This window comes from Phyllobates terribilis, unplaced genomic scaffold, assembly GCF_046119375.1.
Source record: "Phyllobates terribilis strain yellow unplaced genomic scaffold, ASM4611937v1 Scaffold_3__8_contigs__length_932513732, whole genome shotgun sequence".
Lineage (NCBI taxonomy): Eukaryota > Metazoa > Chordata > Amphibia > Anura > Dendrobatidae > Phyllobates > Phyllobates terribilis.
The window spans coordinates 501,574,564-501,598,277 of NW_027362763.1; the positions used below are offsets into that span (position 1 = coordinate 501,574,564).

General features: G+C 44.8%; 1 protein-coding gene across 50 annotated transcripts in view; it reads right to left on the bottom strand.

Annotated features, from left to right (window-relative positions):
- Positions 1-23,714, bottom strand: part of TRDN (triadin) — a 1,346,604-nt gene that overhangs the window by 181,506 nt on the left and 1,141,384 nt on the right. For all 50 annotated transcript variants that reach the window (XM_073675989.1, XM_073675970.1, XM_073675994.1 and 47 more), the window contains 12 exons: positions 8,648-8,722; positions 7,907-7,981; positions 7,678-7,752; positions 7,398-7,472; positions 2,274-2,348; positions 2,004-2,078; positions 1,723-1,797; positions 1,368-1,442; positions 1,097-1,171; positions 816-890; positions 564-638; positions 286-360 (listed from right to left, as the gene is read on the bottom strand). In XM_073675989.1, coding sequence (XP_073532090.1) covers positions 286-360; positions 564-638; positions 816-890; positions 1,097-1,171; positions 1,368-1,442; positions 1,723-1,797; positions 2,004-2,078; positions 2,274-2,348; positions 7,398-7,472; positions 7,678-7,752; positions 7,907-7,981; positions 8,648-8,722 — 900 coding nt within the window. The remainder of the gene's footprint in view (positions 1-285; positions 361-563; positions 639-815; positions 891-1,096; positions 1,172-1,367; positions 1,443-1,722; positions 1,798-2,003; positions 2,079-2,273; positions 2,349-7,397; positions 7,473-7,677; positions 7,753-7,906; positions 7,982-8,647; positions 8,723-23,714) is intronic.

Genomic DNA, 23,714 nt, shown 5'->3' on the forward strand with positions numbered 1-23,714 from the left:
AGACAAGTTTCTTATCTACCTTATGCCATCTCTGGGCCTGCATGCTTTAGAACAGATCACACAAGCAGAAACGATATTAAATTGACTTAAAGGGAATCTGTCAGCAGGTTTTTGCTACCTCATCTGAGAGCAGCATGAAGTAGGCAAAGAGAAGCTGAATCCAAGGATGCATCACTTAGCTTACTGGGTGCAGCCATTTGTGGCTTGACATGCTAGACACTCTTCCTTACTCTACCTCTTATCAGGCATATTCTACATAAATATTGTGCTCTGATACTTAGGTACCTTTTTTGTGTCCTGCAGGCTCATCCTCTTTCTTCTTTGATTCTGTTGGTTCTTCTTGCTTTTTCACTAAAGGCTCTGCAAATGTATTAGCGATTAACTAACACTGCTCTATGGTTAGTCAGGATAAACACAGAATAAACTGCATCAAATTTATTTAGGTAATGAATACTGTATGATAACTTTGGTACTTATGGCTTGATATACTTGACATTTCTCCTTACAGCACATAGCTAGCATACTCTTCATCAATATTATGTACTAAGATTTACAGTAGGTACCTTTTCTAGGTTCTGCTGGCTTCTCATCTTTCTTCTTGGGTTCTGCTGGCTCTTCATGCTTTTTCAATGAAGGCTCTGCAAAATATGTGAATATTATTAATACTATCACAAAAGTAGATCAGACAGGCAGAAACTTCAACAAATTTTACTGTGATGCAGTTTGTGTGATAAATTTAGCTCATGTTGCTACACATGTTAGACACGTTTCTTTACACCACCTCTTGGCAAACATGCTCTACAACAATATAATACCTTTCTTGGTTTCTGCTGGCTTCACCTTTTTCTTCTTGGGTTCTACTGGTTCGTCATGCTTCTTCACTGTAGGCTCTGCAAAGTTATTAGAGATTTACTAATACTAATACTGTTCTACACTTGGACAGGATAAAACTACAGCAAACAGGTCAAAACTAGCCTAAATTTTGGTGGTGTATTTTGTGTGATAAATGTGGCATATGTGGCTACACATGTTGGACAATCTCCTAGCTTGAATATTCTATGCCAATATTTTGTGGCAAACTGGAAAACTTAGGTACCTTTCTTAGCTTCTGCTGGCTCTCCCTGTTTCTTCTTGGGTTCTGATGGCTCTTCATGCTTTTTCATTACAGGTTCTGAAAAAGCATTGGAAATGTATCAATACTGTATAAAAGTTATATAGCTGACAGGCAGAAACTGCACCAAATTTTTCACTGAATTGAAAAGTGTGTGATAAATTTAGCACGTGACTAAATGTGATAGACACTTTTCCTTACATTATGTTTTAACTAGCATACTCAACAACAATATTTTGTGTCAATACTTTGCTACCTTTTTTGGGTTCTGCTGGCTTTTCCTCTTTCTTCTTGGGTTCTACTGGTTCTTCATGCTTTTTCACTAGAGGTTCTGTAAAGGTATTGTAGATTTATTAATGTTCTGTTGGTGCACTTTGTGTGATAAATATGGCATATTTGGCTAGACATGTTAGACAATGAACTTTATGCCATCTCTTGTCTTGCATAATCTAAAGCAGATCACACAAGCAGAAACTACGTCAAATTTAATTAAATGGTGTAACAAAAATGCTAAATTTGGTATTTGTTGCTTGACATGCTAAGCACTCTACCTTACACCACCTCTTAGCTAACATACTCTGCATAAATATTTTGCTCTAATACTTATGTACCTTTCTTGGGTTCTGCAGGCTCATCCGATTTTCTCTTGAATTCCGCTGGTTCTTCATGCTTCTTCACTACAGGCTCTGCAAATGTATTGGAGATTAACTAACACTGCCCAAAGGATAGTCAGGATAAAACCAAAGGATAAACTGCTTCAAATTCATTTAGGAGATGTTTGTATGATAACTTTAGCATTTGTAACTCGATATACTAGATATTCTTCCTTACATCACTTAGATATTTGACATACTCGACATCAATATTCTGTATCAAGATTTAAAGTAGGTACCTTTCCTAAGTTCTGATGGCTTATCATCTTTCTTTTTGGGTTCTGCTGGCTGTTCATGTTTTTTCAATAGAGGCTCTAAAATGGATATGAGCTATTTATTAATACCATCATAAACGTACATCAGACAAACAGAAACTACAACAAATTTTACTGTGATGCAGATTGTGTGATAAATTTAGCTCCTGCTGCTAATCATGTTAAGCACTTTTCTATACACCTTCTCTTAGAAAACACGCTCTACATCAATATTTTGTGTCAATACTTTGGTACCTTTTTTGGGTTCTGCTGGCTTCTCCTCTTTCTTCTTCAGTTCTACTTCTTTTTCATGCTTTTTCACTGAAAGCTCTGCAAAGGTGTTAGAGATTAATTAACACTGGTAAAAACTTGGGGTGAATCAACAACAAACAGGTAGAAACTAGAGATGAGCGAATGTTTCAATATTCGGTTCGGATTATGATCGCTGAATCTGCATTATTTGTCGATTTATTCGTTGAATCTTCGCCGAACATTGCCGAATGCCATAGGATTCAATGGGAGGTTAAAAAAAATGCTTATACCACACCTTCAAACAGGGCAAAAAGCTGCCAAAACACATCAAATTAAGGGTAGACACCTGGAAAGTGCCACCAATTGACCCAGGGTACAAGTACTATAATTATTATTATTATTATAGCGACATTTATTCCGTGGCGCTTTACATGTGAAAAGGGGCTACCGTCGGTGACTCACCAACTGGTACAAGAGTAGAGAAGACCCTGCCTGTGAGGGCGCACAAACAATCTACAAGGGATGGGTGATGATATAGTAGGTCAGGGTACAGCTAGTCGTGCAGCGGTATGCTGGAGCGAAGGTTACCGCAGATTGTACGCTTGTCAGAAGAAGTAGGTCTTCAGCTTCCTTTTCAAGGTTTCCACGGTAGGGGACAGTCAGATGTGTTGGGGTACAGCATTACACAGTAGGTGAAATGCACAAGAAAAATCTGCTGAGAGCCTAAATCACGGTAAGCTTCCAGGAGCTAACAACTGAGCAGATTAACTCCTGCACTGGTTAATATGAAGGCGAGAGGCTTCTAATGATTTTAGGAGTGGGAGGAATCAGACACTGCGGTCTCCTGGCTGCTCTCTGTCATGGTAAACCTGTGACACCTTGCAAGCTTCAACACAATGTTCACAAGGTAGACATTAATGGTGGTCGGTCTCCTAGAAAATGAGCTAAATCCTTTATGATGATAGAGGCCACCACCTCCTTAGCTTGCTGCTGGTACTTCTCTGTGGGAATGAGCTTGTCTCCAACCAGCCTGGAATATTTCCAGTGAATTATGGCATGACGCCATGGTATTAGCAGTGCACCCAGTACCAAAAGCAAAGTCATCCACAATTTCCTTCTGAGGAATTTTATTTGGTAGACTGAGTGGCTGCCCAAACATTAGTTTCTCACAAAGAAGCTGAAGATACAGAGTGACGTAGATGCAAGTTTCTCCAGCATGTTTGATATCAGAGCCGAGAGAACAGAGAGAGCAGCATGGTGGCTCAGTAGTTATCACTGCAGCCTTGCAGCGCTGGAGTCCTGAGTTCAAATCCCAACAAGGACAACATCTGCAAGTAGTTTGTATGTTCTCCCCGTGTTTGCGGGGGTTTCCTCCTCAGTAAAAAAGCAGTCATACAGGAGTGTTCACAGTTCAAAAAATTAGGGCCTGACACCACGATTTCCATGGCCAACAGATTGGAGATGGTGGAGTTCAACCTCTTAGCTTTATCATGTGTAGGAGGAAACAATCTTTTAAGTGATTAGAACTATGGGACCGAGGCCTGGAGTATGGGCGGAGTATGGTGAACCGGACAAACTGCTGGACTGTGAGTGAGATGCAGGCAGAGATGTTACGATGGATTGATAAAGTTGTGGTGGGCTTGTTTTCTGTGATTGGTCAAAAACAGCAGGCATGTCCGCTTCCATTACAACTGATGGGCTCTCACTCAGCCAGACCGGAGCGGGTAAAGAACCGGAGATTCTGCAGTGGGTGACCTACGTGACAATACTTGGCATGGTAACAGAGGAGGAGGAAGCAGAAGATGCGGTTGATGGGGTGGCTGATGGTTGTTGAGGTCTGCTTTTTATCGCAGTGAGATTGCGAGAGTAACACATGCTGTTTGCTCATGTGAAAGTTCATGCATGTAGTAGTCAAATTATTGCCCTTTTTCCCTCTACTGAGTTTTTTCTTGCAAAGTTGCCAGATAACATGAGTTAGCTCATCCTTTGCAGTGTCAAAAAAGGTCCAGGTTAGACAACCCCTACCGCACCTGCGAGCTGCAGACCCGCGACTGGTGCTGGTCACTGCTACGGTTGTGGCTAAGGATGTAGTGCTCGTCGCAGTTGCATCACCTCTTTGTCTTCCTTCTCCTCCACCTCCTCAGATGAGCTACTGAGCCTCAGGCCTCTGGGTTCACACCAAGGGGGATCTACAACCTCATCATCATCCAATGTGTTATCCCATTCTGACAGTCACCCTGCTCCTCCTCCTCCTCTTCTTGCCCTGACAGCACAGTACAGTGGAGGGCCAGGAAGATGCTCGGATCCAACCTTTTTTTTTTTCCTTTTATGGAGAACAATATTTGCCCCAAAGAATTTTAAGCTGAGATATAGTCTGCTTTATAATCCACCAATTTTGAGTTTATCATGTCTGAGTACCCCTATGAGGAGAAAAATATCTACCCCAAAGAATTTTAAGCTGAGATGTAGTCTGCTTTATATACCATGGTAGAAAGAAAACCAATTTCTATTTTATCATGTGTTCTCCTGTGTGAACAATATCTGCACCAAACAATTAATTTAAATAGTGTATAAGTATTATAATGGGGACCGACACCTCTTCCACTACAGCCAACCCAGCAATGGAGACGCAATCAGGAGTGCACCATCCTCTCCAGTCGTTTACCACGTGTCAGACTTGTACTCTGTTGTGCTGGTGCACAAGTTGGTCTTAAAAATGTGTGAAAGGACTCACAGAAAATGCTTCTGCCACTTACATTACTGCCGCTAATATTTTGGCATTGACGAATTGACATACCAGAGGTTGGAAATGTAAAGCTGTGATGCACTCTGTGTGCCTCACTGCCATCTTGGGAAAAACCTATCTTTAGGTTGTGTAAAAGTGTGTTTCAATACTCCAGCATTCGCAGGTCCCTTTCCAGGGCGGGAAGCATCTGGCAAAATTTACTCTTATAATGTGGATCTAACAGAGTGGCAACCCAGTAGTCAGCACTATTTTGAATCCTAACTATACAGAGATCATATTGCAGATAGTGTAGCAAGAACGCACTCATATGTCGGGCTCTTTTCTGAGGTTCAAGCCCATGCTGTGTTGGTGGTTGGGTAATTCTGATGCTTGCTTCCTATATCCCCCCCCCCCCCGCCAAACATGGAGAGAGAGGGGATAATTATCCTCTTCATGTTCTGACTGTTGCTTGCCCATCACCTCTTCCATTTGTTCCTCGCCTCTTGCACCTTCACTAACATTTTTTCTGGTAGCACCAACCCCCCTCGATGGCAGAGAACCACCCTCCCTTGGCAACCTGAGATGTCCCCTAGTGTATGATGTTAGTAACAGAAGAAAGTAAGTATTTTTTTTACTGTGGATGAGGCCTGTATAACATATGAGATATGCTACGAACAATTTCAAACTGAGATGTCCCCTACTGTATCACATTGGTAACAGAAGAAAGTATTTTTTAGTGGAGATGAGGCCTGTATAACATACGATATATTCTCCAAACTATTTCAAACTGAGATGTCCCTGCTGTATAACGTTAGGAATCGAAGAAAGTATTTTTTGACTGTGGATGAGGCCTGTATAACACAAAATATATGCTCAAAGATATTTCAAACTCACATCTAGCCTGCTGTATCACGCTAGTCACCGCAAAAAATAGATTTTTTTACTCTGCATAAGCTCTGCATACAGTTGAATTTCATCGCCACTAAAGGACTGGATAACTTATAGCAGAGTGTAACACGTTTGTGACAGAAAAAAATATTTTGTGGACTCTGACTAGCAACAGAAAAAATATATTTTTTTACTCTGAAAACAGCTGAAGTTCAAGGCCACTAAAGTAGTGGGTGGCTTTTAGCAGAGTGTATCACGTTTGTCACAGAAAAAAAATATTTTTGGGACTATTTTTAGTCTGAAAACAGCTGAAGTTCAATGCCACAAAAAGTAGTAGGTGGCTTTTAGCAGAGTGTATCATGTTTGTGACAGATAAAATAACTTTTTGTAGTCTGGCTAGCAACAGAAAAATTATTTTTTTTTACTCTGAAGCTCTGAAAACAGCTGAAGTTCAACACCACTAAAGTAGTAGCTGGCTTATAGCAGAGTGTATCACATTTGTCACGGAAAAAAATATTTTTTGAAAAGAAAAAATATATTTTTTTTACTGTGCATATAGCTTAATTTCACCCACAAAAAATACAAAGTGGGCTACTATAGCTTGCACTATCACATTAGCAAATGAAAAAAAAAGGTTTTTGTGCTTTGCACTGAGAAGCTCTGCAGAGTCTGCATGCAGTAGAATTTCAATGCCACAAAATCAAAAGTTGGGCTACAAGGACTTGCTTACTTGCTTGCTTTATCACATTAGCAAGGGAAAAAATAGATTGATGGAATACTGGTGCATACAGCCCATACAAGCAGTGCACAGCACAGTTCTATGCCATGGCCCCTGCTGTTTCTGTCTGAATCGCAGTAATTACACAAGAAAATAAAGAGCTGCAGCTAATATCTCTCATTACACAGGAGCAGTGTTCAGGAGCAGCGTCTGTGACCAGTGACATGCATAAAATGGCCGTTCCTCATATAGAGAGGACATGTGATTTCAGCAGCCAATGGCAGAAGCCCTTGTGTCTGCACAGTGTGGATGCTTCATGCGCTCTGATTGGCTAGCCATGCTTTCCTCACTTAAAGCTACAGAGAAAAATAAAAAAAAAGATTACAAGCGCGCCGCTGCTCTGACCACTTCTGAGCTCTCCCCAGCCCCTCCACTCTTCTAACACCTCCTCCCGCTCATCATACACAAGCACTATGCTAGCCAAACTGTTAAAAATGCTGTAGTTGCTCCGCAATCACTTATTAAACGAACATTGCCGATTTTCCCGAATTTAAGTAAAAATGCTCGTCTTTCTGATCACAAATCCGAATGTGCCACATTCGTGCCAAATTTAACTTCTGAGATCGGATTTCGAACACATTTGCTCATCACTAGTAGAAACTACCCTAAATATATTTTGATGGTGCACTTTGTATGATAATGTGGCACATGTGGCTTGACATGTTAGACAATCTCCATTATGCCATCTCTTGGCTTGCATACTCTACATCAATATTTTGTGGCAATACTTAAGTACCTTCCTTAGTTTTTCTTGGGTGCTCTTCTTTCTTTTTGGGTTCCTTTGGCTCTTCGTGTTTTTTCTCTGGAGACTCTGTAAAATTATTAGGTATACATAAATACTGTACTAAAGATAGACAGGATAAAACTAGATCAGACAGACATAAACTACTTCATATTTATTACAGTGGTGCACATCGTGTGTAGTGCACAAGTAGCTAAATGTATTAAACAACCTTCCTTACACCATCTCATGGCTTGCATACTAGACGCCAATATTTTGTGCAATACTTATATACCTTTCTTGGGTTCTGCTGGCTCCTCCTGTTTCTTTTTGGGTTCTGCGGGTTCTGGATGTTTTATCATTGAAGATTCTGCAAAGGCATTGGAGTTTTAATAATACTGTGCTAAAGTTAGACAGAATTAAACTATAAGCATATTCTTCACAAATATACTATTCTATTCTATTCTACACAAATATACATATTCTATACAAATGTTTTGTGGCAAACTAGAAAACTTAGTTACCTTTCTTTGGTTCTGTTGGCTCCTCATGTTTCTTCTTGGGCTCTGAAGGCTCTTCATGTTTTTTCACTGGAGGCTCTGAAAAGGTATTGGAGATTTATGAATACTGTTTTAAGCTGTATGTGTACAATGAACTTTTGGCGCATTTCCCAGCATATGTTGACCTGCGGTGCATTTCCAATCCACAATATATCAATTTCTCTAACAAGTATGCAGAGTTTTATTTGCAGATTATTCCAATAAACTTACATTATAATCTGAAAATCTTCAGGTAAAAAACGCACATGTGGTTTTAGTGCATTTCCACAGTGGAAATGCATCACAACGCACATACTCAGCACATGACTGTATCAATAAAGTTTTTTCAATAGTAAATATCAGGAAGTATCAAAAACAAAGCAGCTTTGATTAAATCATGACACATCAACAAGAGACAAAGAACATGATGTCAAAAATGCAATAAAACGCAAGCAAAAAAATGCTTTAAAAAACTCAATGAAAAAACACAAGTGATCAAATTTACTTAATAGGTGCAGTAATTCTTCCCAAAAGCTAATCGTGGGAAGGTAGCCTTAAAGTTAGACAGGGATAAGCTACTGCAGACAGAAACTGCACAATTTTTTTTCCTGCGGTGCAGTTTGTCTGATAGGTTCAGCACATGTGACTAAACATAATAGACACTTTCTTCACATCATTTTTAGCTAGCATACTCTACATCAACATTTTGTGCCAGTGCATTAGTACCTTTCTTAGGTTCTGCTGGTTTCTCATCTTTCCTCTTTGGTTCTACTGGTACTTCATGCCTTTTCAGTGGAGGCTCTGAAAAAGCAATACAGAATTATTAATACTGTTCTTAACTTAGATAGGTGGAAACTACAGCAAACAGGTAGGAAGTACCCTAAATACTGTATATGTTGGTGGTACACTTTGTGTGATAAATGTGGCACATGTGGCTAGACATATGCTAGACCAGACTTGGGCAAAGTGCGGCCCGCGGGCCACATTCGGCCCTCTGGCTGTTCCAGTCCGGCCCGTGGACCAAGACTGCCAAGGGGCTGATAACAGTGGCCCACGGGCCGCACTATGCCCTTCCCAGCTCACACACATGCCGTCACTGCCCGCCGTCACTGCCCGCCCACACGCCGTCACCGCTGTCTCAATCCGCGGTCTCAATCCGCTGTGAATGCATTGGTGGAGGAGGGGCCGCTACCTCGCTCTTCCATCAATCAGCATTAGAAACAGCTGACGTGATGGCGTCAGCCTGTGCACTGCGGAGAGTCAGTGCTTCTCAGACAGGAGCGCCAGGGGAACAGGGAGTGAGGTAAGTATATGCTGGACATACGGGGGGCTTTAATGCTGGACACAGGGGGGGCACTCTCATGCTGGATGAAGGGGGGCTTTAATGCTGGACACAGGGGGGGTACTCTCAGGCTGAACACAGGGGGGCTCTCATGCTGGACACAGGGGGGGCTCTCATGCTGGACACAGGGGGGCTCTCTCATGCTGGACACAGAGGGGCTCTCATGCTGGATACAGGAGGGGCTGTCATGCTGGACACAGGGGGGGCTGTCAGGCTGGACACTGGGGAGGGCTGTCAGGCTGGACACTGGGGAGGGCTGTCATGCTGGAGACACTGGGGGGCTCTCATGCTGGACAATAAGGAGGGCTGTCATGCTGGACACAGGGGTGCTCTCATACTGGAAACTGGGGGGCTTTAATGCTGGGCACTGGGAGGCTTTAATGCTGGACACTAAGGATTAGAGATGAGCGGTGTTCGACTAGAACTGTTCGCCAATCTCAAATTCGAGCTGTTTTGGGTGGTGTTCGAGTTGTTCGACGAACCCGAACGATTTACAAAAAATTCGGCTGTTCGAGGTTATGTTCGATAACTGTTCGTGCACCAAAAGCGTGTCCTGCATGTCTGGCATTTAGAGTACCAATCATGCAGGGATTGTCTGCCACTCACTGTAATGCCACAGCCATGGTGGTTGTGGCATTACAGTGATTGCCCAAATCGATGGGAACAGTGCTCACAGTGAAACATGAAAAGCCGGCAATTCAGCAGCGGCATACACCGGTACCCGACAATTTATAACAGAAAGAATAGAGCATCACACATAGATTAGATAGATAGAAACATGTCAGTCACACATATAAGAAGCACAGTGACACTGTTGCTTACTGTACTTGTCATTTAGTGTAAAGGATTTATTAAAAAATATAATAGTGTTTTCGTGCACCGTCTCTTTAAAAAAGCCGGCCGGCAATTCAGCAGCGGTACCCGACAATTTATAACAGACAGAATAGAGCTGCACACATAGATTAGATAGATAGAAACATGTCAGTCACATATATATGAAGTACTGTGACAGTGTTGCTTACTGTACTTGTCATTTACTGCAAAGGATTTATTAAAAAAAATAATAGTGTTTTCATGCACCGTCTCTTTAAAAAAGCCGGCCGGCAATTCAGCATCTGTACCCGACAATTTATAACAGAAAGAATAGAGAATCACACATAGATTAGGTAGATAGAAACATGTCAGTCACATATATATGAAGTACTGTGACAGTGTTGCTTACTGTACTTGTCATTTACTGCAAAGGATTTATTAAAAAAAATAATAGTGTTTTCATGCACCGTCTCTTTAAAAAAGCCGGATGGCAATTCAGCATCTGTACCCGACAATTTATAACAGACAGAATAGAGCTTCACACATAGATTAGATAGATAGAAACATGTCAGTCACATTTATAATAAGTAGAGATGAGCGTTGTTCTACTCGAACTGTTCGCCAATCTCAAATTCGAGCTGTTTTGGGCGGTGTTCGAGCCGTTCGGCGAACACGAACAATTTGAGAAAAATTCGGCTGTTCGAGGTTATGTTCGATAACTGTTCGTGCACCAAAATCATAACTGGATTTTTTCTCAGTAATGATGAAAATTAATGTTAATACGCAGTTTGAGTGTACAGCGGGGTGGGGGGAGGGGCAGGGGATGGATCTCTGCAGGAACAATGAAGATCTCCATTTTTTTTTCTCTTTCCCGCATTTGCAGTGGGGAGGTGCAATCTGTCAGCCTATCAGCAGCGCACACACGGAGCGAAGTGCTTTTTTTCACACAAACAAGGGCACGTGTCATTGGCAGTGTATGTCACATGTCCTTGCCCTATAAGACCAAGCCATTTTCCCCGTCGCCACCATTTTCTCACTGCTGCAGCTGCGTGTTAGACGGCACCGCTGTTGCTGTGTGCGCTATACCTTGTTAATTTCAAGCCAATTTTCGCACAAATATACAGATAGCTTGGGAGTAGGGAATAGTTGTGATTGCAGTTCTTTTAAGGACTAGGTTACAGCATTTCCTATGACTTTTATCAGGGAGGTCTGTGCTCTTAAATAGATAGGTTGTGGGAGTAAAGACTAATTGTAATTGGAGTCCTTTTCAGGACTAGGTTACATCAGTTCCTATCAGTTTTTGCCAGGCAGGTCTGTGCCAGTGCTGTGCAAGTTTTTTTCACAGCATTTGGCTGAATCTAGCAAAGCTAATCCTTTTTGGCCTATTGCAGAGTGTGTTAGTCAGTGGAGTAGCCTATCTGTGTCGCAAGATATAACACCTGTGTATAGAATACCAATTTTTTTACTGCACCTAGTGAAGTAAAATCTTTTGGGCATAGCATCATTCTATTAGTCCATCTATACTGACCTCCATCAGGTTGCAAACTGAATATAATTTTTTTCTGCATCTAGCTCTGAAAAAATATTTGGGCTTCTAGCAGTGAGTGGGACTTGGTCTATTAGTCCATCTATACTGACCTCCATCAGGTTGCAAATTAAAAATAATTTTTTTCTTCATTTAGCTCTGAAAAAATATTTGGGCTTCTAGCAGTGTGTGGGACTTGTTCTATTAGTCCTTCTATACTGACCTCCAGCAGGTTGCAAATTGAATATAATTTTTTTCTGCATCTAGCTCTGAAAAAATAGTTGGGCTTCTAGCGGTGTGTGGAACTTGGTCTATTAGTCCATCTATACTGACCTCCATCAGGTTGCAAATTAAAAATAATTTTTTTCTGCATCTAGCTCTGAAAAAATATTTGGGCTTCTAGCAGTTTGTGGGACTTGGTCTATTAGTCCATCTATACTGACCTCCATCAGGTTGCAAATTAAAAATAATTTTTTTCTGCATCTAGCTCTGAAAAAATATTTGGGCTTCTAGCAGTGTGTGGGACTTGGTCTATTAGTCCATCTATACTGACCTCCATCAGGTTGCAAATTAAAAATAATTTTTTTCTGCATCTAGCTCTGAAAAAATATTTGGGCTTCTAGCAGTGTGTGGGACTTGGTCTATTAGTCCATCTATACTGACCTCCATCAGGTTGCAAATTAAAAATAATTTTTTTCTTCATTTAGCTCTGAAAAAATATTTGGGCTTCTAGCAGTGTGTGGGACTTGTTCTATTAGTCCTTCTATACTGACCTCCAGTAGGTTGCAAATTGAATATAATTTTTTTCTGCATCTAGCTCTGAAAAAATAGTTGGGCTTCTAGCGGTGTGTGGGACTTGGTCTATTAGTCCATCTATACTGAACTCCATCAGGTTGCAAATTAAAAATAATTTTTTTCTGCATCTAGCTCTGAAAAAATATTTGGGCTTCTAGCAGTGTGTGGGACTTGGTCTATTAGTCCTTCTATACTGACCTCCAGCAGGTTGCAAATTGAATATAATTTTTTACTGCATCTAGCTCTGAAAAAATAGTTGGGCTTCTAGCGGTGTGTGGGACTTGGTCTATTAGTCCATCTATACTGACCTCCATCAGGTTGCAAATTAAAAATAATTTTTTTCTGCATCTAGCTCTGAAAAAATATTTGGGCTTCTAGCAGTGTGTGGGACTTGGTCTATTAGTCCATCTATACTGACCTCCATCAGGTTGCAAATTAAAAATAATTTTTTTCTGCATCTAGCTCTGAAAAAATATTTGGGCTTCTAGCGGTGTGTGGGACTTGGTCTATTAGTCCATCTATACTGACCTCCATCAGGTTGCAAATTAAAAATAATTTTTTTCTGCATCTAGCTCTGAAAAAATATTTGGGCTTCTAGCAGTGTGTGGGACTTGGTCTATTAGTCCATCTATACTGACCTCCATCAGGTTGCAAATTAAAAATAATTTTTATCTGCATCTGCAGTACCTCTGAAAAAATATTTGGGCTTCTAGCAGTGTGTGGGACTATTTGTATTAGTCCATCTATACTGACCTCCATCAGGTTGCAAATTCAAAATAATTTTTTTCTGCATCTAACCCAGCCAATAGTTTTGGCCTAATACCACAGTTTGGCCACTCAGCTCTGCTCGGTTCCCATCCATTGTTTTTTTGTGCAAACAACTCCAGAGTTGTGAATTAGTTAACCACCAAAATGAGTGGAAAAAGGCCTGCTGCTGGTGGAAAGGGGAATAGGCGTGTTGGGAAGGGGAAAAAAGGTTGTGTCCGTGGGGTAGGTGTTAAAGCAACAGTAACATCTGCAGAAGAAAGACCATCTTCCAGCCAAACTAAAATGTCTACTTCTTTTAGCGGACAATGTGATAAGATCCCTTTCTTACGGCCACGCCAATCGCTACAAATTCCAGATGAGGCACAAAAACAGCAGGTGCTTCAACGGATATCAAGTGCTCCTTTAAGTGGGCTCTCCTCCACATCAACTTCAACATCACAAATACTCCAGTCCTCAAAGGTGTCACCCAAATCGCACTTGCTTCCTCACAGCTCCCAAATCTCCAGCTGCCCGTCTGAGTATGAGGTAGAACAGATGGTTGAGTCTGCAGAGCTGTTTACTCATACTATAGCCTGGGAATCAGAGGTCGACTCCAGCGCTTCTGTGAATCCAGACGAGGAAATGATCTGCACTGATGCCCAGAATCTTTATGAGTCGGATCCAGGACCAGACGCAGAAGGTTCTGACCATAATGTAGACCCTCATTCCCAAACTGTAACTCCTGTTGGTGGAGACAATGAGGAAGACGATGATAAGACTCAAATACCTGATTGGAGCGACAACTTTAGTTTTTTGTCAGGGCAGGAACAGGTTGGCTCTGAGGACGACGGGTGTGATAACGCACAGGGTGATGATGATGAGGTCGGAGATCCCACTTACTGTCAACCCACAGTCAGCCAAGAGATGAGGTCAGCAGAGGAGGTGGAGGAAGATGCTAGTGACGATGAGGTCAGGTTGCGCCTTCCTGGACAGAGACGTAGTACTGGAAGCACGTCAACAACTGCATCCTCAAACACAACTCTGCCTCTCACCACAAGTCGTGGTGGCTCTTCAGGTCGCATGGGTGCTAAGCCTTGCATAGCCTGGGCATTTTTTCAGATCGATAAAGATGACCCAACTCGTGTTATCTGTAACATTTGTCAGCAAAAGCTAAGTAGAGGCCAAAAAATACATAGTTTGAGTACTTCATGCATGAACCGGCACATGGACATGAAGCATAAGTTGCAGTGGGAAGCTCAGTGTGCTACAATGCGGCCTAGCCGGCCGGGCCAATCACCGTCTGCCATATCTTGTGCATCCGCGGCCTCTTCATCCTCTGTGACTGGGGGGACAGCAGTCACACCTGTTTTGGGGCGCAGACCTGCCACCTCTTTACCCGCAACAGCCAGCGTGATTGGCAGGTCATCATTTTCTTTGGAGGTGGTAACACCAGCTGGTGTTGAGCGCTGTCCGACATCGATAGCACCACCTTTGGATCAAGGCAACCTAACATGTCCGCCTGCATCTTCCTCACAGACCGGCAGTTTGCCGGGGACACCCTTATCAACCCCGTCTAAGCACAATAGCCAGCCTCGGTCCCTCAGATGTGGACAAGTAAAAGACCATTTCCTCCTAGCCATGAGAAAGCTAAGAGGTTGAATTTCACCATCTGCAAGCTCTTGGCTACAGAAATGCTGCCTTTCCGCCTGGTGGACACAGAGGATTTTCGAGACCTTATGTCTGTCGCAGTGCCCCAGTACCAGATGCCCAGTCGGCACTACTTCTCAAAGAAAGGTGTGCCTGCACTCCACCAGCATGTCGCACACAACATCACCGCTTCATTGAGAAACTCTGTGTGTGACAGGGTGCATTTCACCACAGACACTTGGACGAGTAGGCATGGACAGGGGCGTTACATGTCGCTGACTGGGCACTGGGTAACTATGGTGACAGCAGGACAAGGGGCTGCTGTCCAAGTCTTGCCGTCCCCACGAGTTGTGAGTCAATCCTCTTTATGTCAAAGTTCCTCCACTGCTTCTGCCTCCTCAACCTCCTCTCTGTCTTCCACCTGCACCCAAAGCCTGTCTGGTCATGCCACAAGCTTTCTAACTGCGCAGAAGGGATCCTGCACACCTCCTTACTATGCTGGCAGTAGGGCTCAACGTCATCAGGCGGTTTTTACATTGAAATGTCTGGGAAATGTGAGTCACACAGCTGAGGAGTTGTGGTCAGCTCTGGAGAACCAATTTCATGAATGGTTGTCTCCACTGGACCTGAAACCAGGGAAGGCCGTGTGCGACAATGCTGCAAACCTGGGTGCGGCCCTTCGCCGGGGCAATGTCACACACGTGCCTTGTATGGCTCACGTGTTGAACCTGGTTGTCCAGCAATTTTTAGCCCATATCCCAGACTAGATGGCCTTCTGCAGAGGGCACGGTCGCTGTGTGCTCACTTCCGCCGTTCGCATCCCGCAGCTCAGCGACTTACATCTCTACAGAAGTCGTTGGGCCTGCCACTTCACCGGCTAAAATGCGATGTGCCTACCCGGTGGAATTCAACTCTGCACATGTTGCAGCGACTGTGGCAGCACCGACAAGCCCTGGTGCAATACGTTCTGACGTATAGCCTGGGCCAACGAGATTCAGAGGTGGGGCAAATCACGCTGGAGGAGTGGTCTCAGATCAGGGACCTATGCACCCTTCTGCACAGTTTTGAAATGGCGACGAAGATGTTTAGTGCTGACGATGCCATTATCAGCATGACTATTCCGGTGATTTACATGCTGGAGCACATGTTAAACAGAATTCGGAGTCAGGTGGTGGCACAAGAGGAGGTGGAGGAAGTAGAGGAGGAGGAGTTGTATGCGGAAGGGCTAACATCTGCAAGGTCCAGACGGTCGGCAGCACCAAGGCGGCAGGCATGTGAGGGTGGGGGAGATGGTTTTACCAGGGCGCATGGTAGCAGCCAAACTAGTGAGGAAGGTGCAGGAGCCCAGGAAGAAGTGGAGGACGAACTGATGGAAGACTCATCAGATGAGGGAGACCTTGATCACATTTCTGTTGTGCGAGGTTGGGGGGAGAGGACAGAGGAAGGAAGCATGATTGTTACCTCGCCACCAACACAACAGGGACTTGGTGCTTCTGGATGCGCAACACACATGAGTGCCTTCTTGCTGCACTACCTGCAACATGACCCTCGAATTGTGAGAATTAGAAATAATCCTGACTACTGGGTTGCCACACTGTTAGATCCCCGGTACAAAAGTAAATTTGCCGAAATTATTCCTGCCATAGAAAGGGATGCACGCATGCAGGAGTATCAGCAGAGACTGTTGCAGAATCTTACATGTGCTTTTCCACAAAATACCAGTGGTGCACGTAGTGAATCTCACAGTTCCAACTTGCCAACCGTGGGACCGTCAAGTGTTCAGCACTCAAACCGTAACAGAACCACAGTATCTGCTGGTAACATCAATTTTGCGGAATCATTTCACCACTTTTTTAGCCCATCCTTTGCAAGGCCACAGGAGACAAGAAGTCTGACACATAGTCAACGCCTAGAGACGATGGTACAGGAGTATCTCCAAGTAAACATTGAAGCCACGACTGTGTCACTGGACCCTTGCTCTTTTTGGGCTTCCAATCTGGATAAATGGCCGGAGCTAGCCACTTACGCCTTGGAGATCTTGTCATGCCCCGCAGCCAGCGTTCTGTCTGAACGTGTGTTCAGCGCTGCTGGTGGTGTGCTGACAGATAAGCGCACGCGGCTCTCCACTGATAATGTAGACAGACTCACGTTCATAAAGATGAACAAATCATGGATCCGAAACGACTTTTCTACTCCTGTGTCATCCTGGGGAGAGTAAAAGCTTGATGATTGGTTAAAATCACCCTACCAACCGTTTTAAGCTTTCAAATTACTAATCATGTTTATCTGTATCTTGACTGGAAAATAATTTGGGCTTTGTAGCAGTGTGCAGCACTGATTCTATTAGGCCATCTATACTAAAGCTTCACCAGATTTAAAATTAAAAATAATTTTTAGCTGCATCTAGCCCGGAAAATAATTTTGGGGCTCCGAGATGCGCAAGGCACATAAGTGCCTTCTTGCTGCACTACCTGCAGCATGACCCTCATATTGTCAGAATTCGAAGTAATCATGACTACTGGGTTGCCACACTCTTAGATCCCCCAAACTTTTCGATCAACCTTTTCATTTTAATAAAGACCAAAAAAATGGTCATTTTTGAAATTATAAGCATTAGCAGGTTGTTAGAAACTGAAATCAAACAGTTTTCAACTCAAAACTTTATTCTAGGTGATGTTACATTTTCACATAGGACCCTTTTGTTCGAAAGGAGCTTCTGAACTCTCTCGTCCATTGAATTTGTCAGGTTTTGGATGGTTTCTGCTTCAATTGTTTTGCATGAGGACAGAATACCCTCCCAGAGCTGTTGCTTAGATGTGAACTGCCTCCCGCCATCATAGACACTCCTTTTAATGATGCTCCAAAGGTTCTGAATGGGGTAGAGGTCAGGGGAGCATGGGGGTCACACCATATGTTTGTCCCCTTTTATGCCCATATCAGCCAGAGATGCAGATGTTTTATGTGCAGCATGAGATGGTGCATTATCATGCAGAAAAATGATCTTGCTGAGAAATACACGGTTCTTCTTCTTGAACCATGGCAGGAAGTGCTGTTTGAGAAAATCCACATACATTATGGAGTTTATCTTTAGCGCCTTCAGGGATCCTAAAGGGGCCGACAATCTCTCTCCCCATGATTCCAGCCCAAAACATTACTCCACCTCCTCCTTGTTGGCGCTGTAGCCGTGTTTGCGTGGGGTGTCCATCAACCAGCCATCCTCCACTCCATCCATCTGGACCATCGAGCGCTGCACGGCACTCATCCGTGAACAAAACAGTTTTGAAATCAGTCTTCATGTAATGTTTGGCCCACTGGAGCCGTTTCTGCTTGTGTGAAGTGGATAGAGGAGGTCGACAGGATGGCGCATGCACAGCTGCAAACCTCTGAAGGACCCTGCATCTTGTTGTTCGGGGGACGTTGGAGGCACAAGCAGCTTCAAAAACTTGTCTGCTGCTATGACAAGGCTTTTTTGCCGCTGCTCTTTCAACCTGACGTAATTGCCTGTAGGAAAGAGTCCTCAATTTGCCCTTATCAGCACGCACACGTGTGTACTGTGAATCAGCTACATACTTCTTGATTGCCAAGACACTTCATCCTGATCATCGCATAATGTTGATTGTAGTCATGCCTTGACCTAAACACTCCACAATTTGTTGCTTCTCAGCAGCCGACACATCCTTTTTCTTTCCCATTTTGGCAGAAAATGTAGGCTGCTTAATAATGTGAGAGAGCCTTCTTAAGTAGTCTTGCCTTTCATTGGACACACCTGCCAAACTAATTAGCACAGGTGTCTGCAATTGCTTACAGTGATATAAAGAGCCCTGACACATATCACCATCAATGAGTTTAACTGACAAACAAACAAATTCTTCCCTTATCACTCCTAAACACTTTTTGTATAATAATTTGGAACGCAGTGTACATGTGCTTTTCCACAAAACACCAGTGGTTCACGTAGTGAATCTTACAGTTCTAACTTGCCAACCGTGGTCTGTATGGAGTTGTTCAATAAAGGGCCCAAAATTAAGATAACATAGATGGGAGAGGTCTCTATGAATAGGAATTCCTAAGTATTTGATACCCTTTGAGGGCCAGGCAAAGGGAAAGTTGGACTGGATGGAATCCTATATGGATTTGGGGAGGGAGACATCGAGGGCCTCAGACTTCGCTGCATTGATTTTAAAATTTTACCATGTAACAAAGCGATCTATTTCAGCCATAACAGCATGGATGGATATATGTGATTGAGTGATATATACTAGGACATCATCAGCAAATAGAGAGCACTTGTACTCGGTGCCTCCCACCTCAATCCACCTAATATTGGGGTTATGGCGAATTGATGAGAGCAGGTGCTCCGTCACTAGGATTTATAAGAGAGGGGACAGAGGACATCACTGCCTTGTCCCATTGGTGATTGTGAAAGGTGATGAAAATGTTCTGACGCACCCCCTGGGCCTTGGGACACCCGGAGCCGGACCCTTTTTGGTGGATGCTGGTGGTTGTAGTCTTCGTGGCGGCGACCCAGTTCCGTGGCTCAGGGCGGTCAAACCAGTGGCGGAACTATTTATGTGGTTTTCATGTTTAAATGTCCGACTACGCCACCCGTGGATTGCGGTCAGAGTGAACCGCCGCTACAGGGCAGACCACTGAGGCTGGTGTTGTGGGTGCAGCAGAGCGTAGCATAACTCCCCACGGGAGGAGTATAGCCTCAGGGCAGTGTATGCGGAGGATGGGGGTGATGGTGCAGGGCAGCAGCAGTAACGACACGGAGTCAGTGATGCAGTTCAGGGCCTTTACTCACAGTTCTTATTATCCAGACCACGTCTGCAGGTAACGGCTGCCCACGTCGTACTGTGCTCACCAGGTGAGGGGCTCAGACAACTCCCAGATAACTTTGGAGCACTTCACAGGACCCCCTTTGTGTGTCCTTTGTCTGGCCTTTCTTACCAACACTTCTGTCCGGCTGCCTCGGGCCTCCTCTTGGTAAACTTGGCGCCAGTTTCCCTGACCCTATGTGGTGCCTTCCTAGCGGGTGTAGCGAGGGGCTGCGCCACATAAAATGTCAGAGCCTCCGGTTTCTAGCTGAGGGTCGTTTCCTGCCTCCACTAGTTCGGGGACCGGTCTCCCCCTTTGGCCTGACCCCTCCACGCAGGTGGATTCGGGCGTGCGGTGGCGACTCGCCCGTCCGCACCCCTGGGATCCCTTCATTCCTCGTTCCTGGAGCCTTCTCCGCTCCTCTTCCTTCCTTCTCCCTCTTCCAGGCCTGGGCCTCTGTTACTAGGCCCGCCTCCGGAGCAGAGCTCATGCAGAGCCCCTGCTCCCTGCCACTTCTGCTCAGACTTCTCTGCACTGAACTAAGATGGTGCCCACCTTTTATACCCCCTTCTCAATGCACCCAGGAACTGCTTCCTCCCTGCTCCTGCACTACAGGGTTCCCCTTCCTCAGTGTTCCCTCCCCCCACTCCAGCCAGGGACAGGGACTGTCGTGCCCATCTCAGGGGCATATTGGTCGCCCTGCCCCACGGCAATGTGGTGTAATGCATGCAGGTGTCGGGTCCTGATCCACACTCCATCCTTACCTGAGAGTGAGATATCACACCTCTGGGTGAGGTGCAATACGTCTGTAGCAACCGAGCCCTCAGGGTGCTACAGTTCCATTTATCTTCAGCCTAGGTGACGTATTGCGATACAGGGCCGTGATTTTGGCTATAAAAGGGTCCCCTAGACCCCTACCCCAAGCTTTTTAAGAGAATCATATATGGCGTGCCAGGAGACTCTATGGAATGCTTTCTCAGCATCCAACGAGAGTATCTAATTACAAATTTTTAACTGCATCTAGCCCAGGAAATACTTTGTGCCTAGTAGCAGTGTCTGCTAGTGAGCGGATTATCCCGGCTGTTAAGCAAGCTCCACCACCTGTAGTTTAGACACTTAATTTTTTCAAAGGAAATGCTTCGGGACCATGGGATACTTAGTGAAGAGCATCAGGAGGCACCCCAAGGCATAGGGGCTGGGACTGGCAGTAGGATGCCTTGCGGTGGACAGCCGAGCTCGATCCTTATAAAAGATTTTTAACTGCAGCAGCTTTAGTGGACGCTACTGGAGCTGGAATTACCGCGGCTGCTGGCATGAGACTTGCCCTCCAATAGATCCTTGTAAATGGATTTAAAGTGTATTCATTCAAATTAGAGAGACAATTTAAATTAAAAAGCTTAGAGCTGCCTCCACCACAGAGGGGCTCGCTCGACCCACCAGCGGACAGGCACCAGTATTGGGAGAGGGGGGCTGGCCGTCAGGGTTCACCGCGGCTCTGGCACAAACCCGGCGACACGGAGGTGGCACGGGCAGGAGCGGACTGGCCGTGTCGGCTTCTCACTTTTTGGATTTTAGAAGGGCATGACATGCCTATATCTGTGTCTCCCCCTCCTTTTACTCCTCCACCTCTTTTATTTTCGCATGACTATATGTACTTGTCACTTTTCCATGTGTTAGTTATGTCTTCTGAGCAGTTTGTCAGCTTTTGGACACCTTTGAAGGTGTTTTCTATGTGTTTCTATGTGTTTTTGTTTGCCTGCCATTGGTTTTAACGGTGTTCGAAGGTGGTCGACGAACAGTTCGACGAACAGTTCGGCGAACACACGGGTGTTCGACGAACCGAACCGAACTCGAACACTACGGGGGTGGCTCAACACTAATAATAAGTACAGTGACAGTGTTGATTACTGTACTTGTCATTTAGTATTAAAATAAAGGATTTATTATTAAAAAAAATTGGCGTGGGGTTCCCCGTAATTTTAGTCTCTAGCGGAGGTTAAGCAGACAGCTGGGGCAGATGTTTGAAGCCTGGGAAGGGGGTAATACCCACGGAGCTTCCCAGGCTACTAATATCAGCCCCCAGCTGAATACCTAGCCTTTACTAGCTATTAAAATGGAGGACCCCCCCCAAAAAAATGACGTGGGGTCCCCCCTAATTTAATAGCTAGCAAAGGCTAGGCAGACAGCTGGGGGCTGATATTAATAGCCCAGGAAGGGAGCCATGAATATTGGCCCCCTCCCAGGCTAGAAACACCAGCCGTCAGCCGCCCCAGAAATGGCGCATCCATAGGATGCGCCAATTCTGGCACTTAGCCTCGCTCTTCCACGCTGCCCTGGTGCGGTGGCAGGGGGTAATAGGGTTGGGGTTGATGTCAGCTTATAATGCCAGCTGACATCAAGCCCAGGTTAGTAATGGAGAGGCGTCTATAAGACACCCCCATTACTAACCCCATAGTCAAAGTTAAAAGAAAACACAAACACCCAGAATAAAGTCCTTTAATTGAAATAAAGACACATTCCTTTATTGTTCTAAATTAAACCATACTTACCGTCACGCCCATTCCAGCTGAAGCCAACGATCTCCTGCAATAAAAGAAAAATAATAAAGCAACCTCATCCTTACCTTTCCATGGTTCCCACGACAGCTTCAGCTCTGCTACATCGAGATAACAGGCTGGACCGCAGCAGAACGCTGCCATCCAGCCTGTCATCCCGCAGACACTGAGAAGCGCAGGCATGCTTGCGCTCTGCAGTGTCTGGCTGTGACGGCATAAAGATGAGACGAGTTCATGTCCAATGAACTCGGCGCACCTCATGCACGTCACTGACAGCGTGGGAGAATTCTCCTGCACTCAGCACTTCAGCATGAGAATTCTCCCACGCTGTCAGTGACGTGCATGAGGTCAGCTGAGTTCATTGGACATGAATGAGCTCACCTCATGCACGTCACTGACAGCGTGGGAGAATTCTCACGCTGTAGCGCTGAGTGCAGGAGAATTTTCCCACGCTGTCAGTGACGTGCATGAGGTGAGCTGAGATCATTGGACATGAATGAGCTCACCTCATGCACGTCACTGACAGCGTGGGAAAATTCTCCTGCACTCAGCGCTTCAGCGTGAGAATTTTCCCACGCTGTCAGTGACGTGCATGAGGTGAGCTCATTCATGTCCAATGAACTCAGCTGACCTCATGTACGTCACTGACAGCGTGGGAGAATTTTCACGCTGAAGTGCTGAGTGCAGGAGAATTCTCCCACGCTGTCAGTGACGTGCATGAGGTTCGCCGAGTTCATTGGACATGAGCTTGTCTCATCTTTATGCCGTCACAGCGAGACACTGAGGAGCGCAAGCATGCCTGCGCTTCTGAGTGTCCGCGGGATGACAGGCTGGATGGCAGCGTTCTGCTGCGGTCCAGCCTGTCATCTCGATGTAGCAGAGCTGAAGCTGTCGTGGGAACCATGGAAAGGTAAGGATGAGGTTGCTTAATTATTTTACTTTTATTGCAGAAGACATTGGCTTCAGCTGGAATGGACGTGACGGTAAGTATGGTTTAATTTAGAACAATAAAGAATTGTGTGTTTATTTCAATTAAAGGACTTTATTCTGGGTGTTGTGTTTTTTTAAATACTTTACTAGAAATTCATGGTGGTCATGTCTAATATTGGCGTGACCCCATGAATTTCGGGCTTAGGGCCTGCTGATAATGCCAAGCTGGCCTTAACCCCTTTATTACCCAGTGAGCCACCGCACCAGGGCCCTGGATGAGTTGGGTACAGCGCCAGAAGATGGCGCTTCTATGAACGCGCCATTTTCTGGGGCGGCTGCGGACTGCAATTTGCAGCGGGTGGGGCCCAGAAAGCTTGGGCCTCCCTGCGCTGTGGATTCCAGCTCCCAGCTGCCTAGTTGTACCTGGCTGGGCACAAAAATAGGGCGAAGCCCCACGCATTTTTTTTTTAAATTATTTCATGAAATTCATGGAATAATTAAGAAAAAAAGGGCTTCCCTATATTGTTGTGTCCAACCAGGTACAAATAGGCAGCTGGTGGTTGGGGGCAGCCCGTCCCTGCCTGCTGTACCTGGCTGGACACAAATATAGTGCGAAGCCCC